Genomic DNA, 6,966 nt, shown 5'->3' with positions numbered 1-6,966 from the left:
TTAGTAATATGACGCAATTCTTGGTACAATAAAAAATAAATCAGTTTGCTGTTTATTACTAATTTGCCCTTATCAAGGATTAGCCTGTCGCCTTATTAATTAACATGCTGATAATACTGGTTTATCGTCAGTCATTAAGTAGATTAAATATAAGAATATAAGCTTGTATAAGTGAGTTATAGAATTAAACTTGTTAATAAATTGTTTTTCTTCTTCATTCGTCATTCAATGATAATCATTTACGAATGTTGAGGAGAGAATAAGATTTAAGAAGTAACTTTGGAATGACTTTATTTATCACCGAATAGAGGAATATAAAATGTATTACAAAAGTATGTAGCCTGTAGCCCCGTTGCAACAACTGCTACAACTTGAGCCTTTTTATACTTGACATACCTCCAATAATAATCCAAACCTTATAAAAAAAATTATATTGCCGCCAAAAGCAAATTCGAGCTCAAGAAATCTATCACAAATTGGAACCAAGGACTAAACTACTCAAAAACCGAAAGTTTTGTTATTCCCTAATATCAAAATCATGGGCCCTATTGTCAAATTGTTTAGGTACTGAACTAAATGTAAACAATCTTGATACATCTTTTTATTGAGACATATACTTTACAAATCAATAGATATAAAAATAGGCCTGCAATATCATTTGAAGCTAAGTATTTGTATTTTGTATTTGAAGGTAAATAAAAAATATTTTTTAAATGTTTCATTAAATATCTCTCAAACAGACATCTCAAAATTATTGTAGACTTATTATTAACCAAGTCCAGAAGGGTTTTCATTCTTATCAGCCCACAACCACAAACCCCCACAAACACATATATACTCTTTTATACACACACATTCTCATGACTTAAGTTAATATTAGCATATTATTGTCTGCCCCTCTATTAATTTTTGTTTTCCTCACTTCAAATGTTTGCTAAATTATGTATATAAGGAACCCATCCAATTGAGTCTCTGCCTCTTGAGATACAAATTTTACCTAGTTCAAGAGTCAGTGTCGCCATTAGCTAGTTCCTGTTCCACTTTCTCTGTAAGTAATTGTATTTCTGAAATCGCTATATAATTTGTAATTTTTGTAAAAAAAAAATGTGGTATTAAATAAAAATTATTATTATTACCTAAACATTTTGTTTTCTTACTATTTAAAACAAGTCACCCGAGAAAAACCGGGAGAAACTGTTTTGCTAGATCAAATTCGATCATATAAAATCCCGAAAACAGGCTAAAAGAAAACTCGAAAACGAATTATTTAAATTTTTTTCACATGACGTAAGTACAATTAATAACCGAACGGAGAAATGTCAAAATTAACGAATCGCCTACTTAGATTAGTGTCTGAAATTGATATAATCTACCAAGGTACTTTCCGGGTATTTTAATTTTTTTTCAAACCAATGTGCACATTGTACAAGAGATAAAGAAAGAAAAAGAAATTTACGTTCATTACAATGGCACACTCGTGCTTGTTGCATTCGTATTTTGTGTCTTTCCCTCATTTATTGTTGTCGTACAACTAATTAAAAATACATCATCATCATCATAAACAGCCTATCGTAGTCCACTGCTGGACTTAGGCTCTCCCAATGCGCGCCTCTCAACTCGTTGCGTCCATCCCCTGTCAGCGTCACAAATCGTCAGTCCATCTGGCCAGCGGACGTCCTACACTACGTTTGCCGAGCCGTGGTCTCCACTCAAGAACTCGCTTGCCAATCGCAAAATCTGCCCGAGGTAAATGTATTCGGAAACAACTTCAAGAAGATGGCCATTTACTACGATTGGTCTCAGGGCAATATGACTGATCACTTGTTTAGTTTTATCTTAGTTCATGCCGAGACCAATCCGTTGCGAGGCGGATGTTAGGCTGTCCAGCGTTTGTTGTAGCTCCTCCAGCGACTCCGCCATTAGGACTATGTCATCTGCGAATCGCAAGTGTGAGATGTATTCGCCGTTTATGTTTATATCAATTAAAAATACGCCAATATAAAAATAGTCCTATTACACTTCCTGGAATCAATCGATATTCACCTGCCCTACATATCCGAGGACTCACCAGATAAATTACATTCGTTTGGACGCTAAAACTTGTTAGTTATATTTTACCATTAGATCGTCACGAAATTTGTATGATTGTAGACTTAGAATAACAACGCATAGAAACCTAGCCCGCACACGCTAAGTGAGGCAAATTGAAGGGCTCCCAATGGGCCTACACGAGCGGGCGGGCCTCCAGTGCTCAAGGTCAACTTGCACCGCGAACAGCTCTAGAATTTTGGCTAAAAATGACGAAATGTGCGGTAAATGAGTGTAAAAATACGTCAGACAAACATAAAATAGATACTAACATCACATTCCACAAGGAAGTAACGCGTTTCAACTTGTATTTTTATATAAATATTCACTAAAACCGAAAATTAACCTTGTACTAAAACTAGCCTACATGAATTCGATTTTTGCCTCACTTATGACAGTTCGTTTGATATGAAACTGTCATTCTATGCGTTATTATTCTAAAATTGTAGATTAAAAGGATACTGGATCCCTCTGCGGTGTGTAAGAATGAATACCGCGATATATTGCATAAAATATTCGTCATGTAATTTATATCACACGATTATAAAATGAAATTAGATAAATTGTAATACGATAAAGAAGGAATAACATTTCAATTATACGTTATTTCACATTCAGGAATGCATTTAAACAGTTGCACAACAATTGTAAATTATCTTTTCTGCTTCTGTACCTTAATCTGTCAATTATAATTTACACATTAAAGTTTAATAATAACTGATTCAAAATTCTATTGACTGAAGTGAAAAATTTCAAATAAGAAATGAGTTTCAAAAAAGAATATCAAATACGACGCTTCTCAAACGCCTTCCGATTGGTTAAATTTAAAAAAAAAACCTTTATAAAAAAAAATTGGTTAATATGTAAGCGGTACTTGGCCACTTCTATTCTCTTTGTTTTTTTTAAATCAGAGAAAAATTATATTTTAGAGAGAACATTAATAAAAAGTTTGAAATTATTACAATACATAGTGCCACATCAATTTTATTTACAGACAATCATATAAACATATTTAGTATGTGTAAATAAATTAATTAAGCTAATTAATAAGTATACACGAAACATTAGATAAAGGAAATATACCTACAATAAAAAAACCAGTATACTCTTCTAATTAAAGATTTTATAAAGAGTCATGCCCTGGAGTATCACGCACCGAAGGCTAAGAAACTAAATTTCCCCGGTAGGCAGCTAAATTTATTCTACTAGAGAGTCCGGAAGAAGTCAAAGTCAAAGATTATTTATTCCAAAAGGCCGGACGGTTTGACATTGGTTCCTTGGCGGAAAGGTCGTTGTCTTCTGTGGGACGCAACATGCGTAAGTACTTTTGCTGCGTCCCACATAAGACAAACTTCACAGATGGCGGGTTCCGCGGCGGAAAGTGCCGCGAAACTAAAACACGCGAAATATTCTGCCTTGGAGCCTGTGTACGACTTTGTACCGGTCGCGGTCGAGACGGCGGGGCCTTGGGGTTCGGAAGCTCGGGACCTATTTAAAGAGTTGGGTCGCCGACTCAGAGACAGGGGCTGCGATCACCGCTCTGGGTCGTGGTTGGTTCAGCAGGTGTCCATTGCTGTCCAGCGAGGCAATGCTGCCAGTATAATGGAAACTTTTGCCCCGGGCACGATACAGGGCGGGATTTCTTTTTAAATTAAGTATATTTAACGTGAATCTCACTTTTTTTTGTATTAGATTACCTATTGACGAAGCCTTGTGCTGATCTTTAGGTTATACATTTTATTATTGTTCATAAATGCATTTTGTAAATTTTGGAATAAATGAATTTGATCTCAGTATTTTATTCCATAGGTAAAATAAATTTACACTTGAAAACGTCACATTTAAGCTACTGCTCGTTCACTACGCTGACCTCCCTGAGAAGAACGAGCAAGAAACTCTAGAGATTGCTCTTTTCAAATAAACTTAAATGCTATGGAGTAGACTTTGAATCAAATTTGTGTGGATTCTGGAGCCGTGTCATCTTTCCATACATCTTTATCTAAAACGTAGTCTTCAATTTTGTAATATGATTTTTTTGAAGAAAATCTGTATAAATTTTAAGACTTTGGTGGTTTATTTTTTTTATAATATAAACTGACGGTACGATCAAGTCGTGCGCCTGATGGTAAGCTACGATGATAAGCCTAAGCTAAGATGGTAAGCCTGTCCATAACAGTTGCAGTGTCGCTCATACCTTTGAATCGCAAAGATCTCAGTGGCACTGCCACTGCGTTCATCATCCTGAGGCATAAGTTAACAAGTTCCATGTGCCTGTAATTTCACCAGCTCCCTTACTCTTTAAAACCGGAATATAGTAATGGTGACATTGCTGCTTGGCGACAGAAATACGTAATGTGGCAGTACTGTCCTGGACGAACTGTTTAACAAGGTTAGTCTCTGACAGGCATCTCACGATGTGAGTTCTTTATACCCGAGTCCAAGACGCGACTGTTTTTTTGGGCATGTTACTTGATTACTCAGACATCTGTGAACCAATTTCGATGGGTTTTTTTTATGACACCAAGTGACGGAACGAACGAATCGTGGGACTGGTGGTAAGCGACACGCCTGTCCCCAACAGTTACAGTGCCACTCAGAGCTTTAAATCGCAAAAATCTGAGGGGCACTGCCGCTGCGTCCGTTACCCTGAGACATAACTTGACAAGTCCCAAGTTCAAAACCGGCTCACATTACCGCTTGGCGGCAGAAATGGGTGGACGGTACTACCCTGGACGAACTCATTCACAAAGAGCTCTATTGCTATTAATTAATACTGGGGTATTTCAGTAGTCGTCCCATTAATTCATTTATTAAAGGATGAAGCAGGTTTATTGGATTTTATCCACTTTCCGTTAACCGACTTATTCAAAAAAATTTTAGATGTAATTTCATTAACTTTTGAAGTAGGTTTTTCTTTTATAAAAAGTTATAATTTATCTAAATTCCTAACGCTCCCGGAGCGGAATCATGAAACATCGAAGTGGATTCACTCAACTTTCCGTTTACTATGAATATACTAACTACCTTTACCATCTCCTTATAGAAGACCCGTGCCGAGCAGTGAGTCATGTAGTGACGAAGAGACAGATAATAGGCACTATGACATGTTACGAGCGCCTATCCAAGAATCACAGAAGCAAGACACGTCACAAAAGATGAATTTTATCGCTAATAATTGTTTTATCGGAAAGGGAATTCTGTAGGTGAGGACTTAACACTTCTTTTTTAATGTAATGACCTTTGCTTTGTATTAATTTTCAATATTCATTTTACTCAAAAAAATTTCATTTCTACTTTTTGCCGAAGATAATAGATGACACAAGAAAATCGGTTTACTGTATTCTTTTTGACATTATTATATTCCAGTCGTAATGTTTGTAACAGGGCTTGTAATGCACAAGTACGTTGTCTTTGTTAGTTATTATTTTGCGTTTTAGTTAGAACGGATTTTCAAATTATTTACAGTACCCCATTATTAATGAAGGACATTAAAAGATTGCATCAGTTCGAAAGATATGAAAAATACCTTATCAAATCACTAGTTAACAAATGACACAAGCTTCACATTTTTTGAAATCTTAGGAACACCAATCAGTGTTGTATAGAATATGAATAAGTAATCATGTCCTCATTTGTTTTGTTTTTCATCGTAGTTATAGTGCATTTAATATCAAGTGAGGAAGTCCGATTGGAAGATAATTGTATACCTATAAACCTCGAAAATGGTTTGGAAAATTTCGACGACACTATCGGCCATTGTGCTTTCATACAGGGCGTATGGGAAGTTGGTTATTATGCAGATATTCCTATACAACCTCCGCACGAGTCCAGCAGAACATTTATAACACCAAATCAACTCTCATGTACGTCATCATTTGATTTTCAAATAAGGGCTACAGGGCGTGTGGAAGTGACATTTTATATGTCAGTTACTGCCGGAAATGAATTTTTGCAAGTTAGTGTGAATCAAAGATTGCAAAATGGTGGTACAGTGCAAGCAAATCACGAAATTTATAACATTAGTGTCATTGAGAACAATCAATGGAACACAAAAACTTTTACAGTGGGAAGCACCGGCAGCTACAGCGGTTTTGTAAGTAACTTTGTATAACATACGTACACTCAGTGCGCATATTTTAAATAAAACATTTTTTTTTTTGCTTTGCATTTAAGAATGTACCTATTGCATCTTGATTATAATTATGATACTTCCCAATATTGTCATTCTTTTAATTATTTTACTACAAGGAACAATAACTACCAAAAAATCGCAATTAAATTAGTATACAGGGCATAGAAATATCACGAGATAGCATAAAAACTCCAAAGCAACATTTATGTTCCAGATAACATTACTAGGCTCAAAAAATCCTGGCTCAACAATCCTAGTAGATTCTTTCCGTTATATACCACCGGATATGGAAGAAAATCATGAAGACTGTGAACTTTATGGCCCGGAAGATAGTGATGAAACAACGGAATCTGAGGAAGACACCACGACAGAGTCAGGTGAACAAAGTACAACTGAATCAGGCGAACACAGTACAACTGAATCAAGCGAAGACAGTTCAACTGAATCAGGCGAAGACAGTACAACGGAGTCAGGCGAACACAGTACAATTGAGTCAGGTGAACACAGTACAACCGAATCAGGCGAAGACAGTTCAACTGAATCAGGGGAAGACAGTACAACGGAATCAAGCGAACACAGTACAACTGAGTCAGGCGAACACAGTACAACTGAATCAGGCGAAGACAGTACAACGGAGTCAGGTGAACACAGTACAACTGAATCAGGCGAACACAGTACAACTGAGTCAGGCGAACACAGTACAACTGAATCAGGCGAAAACACTACAACTGAATCAGGCGAAAACA

General features: G+C 36.2%; 1 protein-coding gene across 1 annotated transcript; it reads left to right on the top strand.

The window, feature by feature from the left end:
* Positions 1 to 5,710: 5,710 nt before the first annotated feature.
* LOC113234300 (endochitinase A-like) lies at positions 5,711 to 6,962 on the top strand (the record flags this gene model as incomplete). Its single annotated transcript, XM_026469599.1, has 2 exons — positions 5,711 to 6,181; positions 6,435 to 6,962. Coding segments are annotated over exons 1-2 (999 nt in total), but the record flags the coding sequence as incomplete, so codon positions are not given.
* Between the last annotated feature and the right edge of the window lie 4 nt (positions 6,963 to 6,966).

The sequence above is a fragment of the Hyposmocoma kahamanoa genome, unplaced genomic scaffold (assembly GCF_003589595.1).
Source record: "Hyposmocoma kahamanoa isolate Upper Pololo Valley unplaced genomic scaffold, ASM358959v1 82769, whole genome shotgun sequence".
NCBI classification, from domain to species: Eukaryota; Metazoa; Arthropoda; class Insecta; order Lepidoptera; family Cosmopterigidae; genus Hyposmocoma; species Hyposmocoma kahamanoa.
Note: the sequence above shows the minus strand (reverse complement) of the source record. Positions and strands in the feature narration are given on the sequence as shown.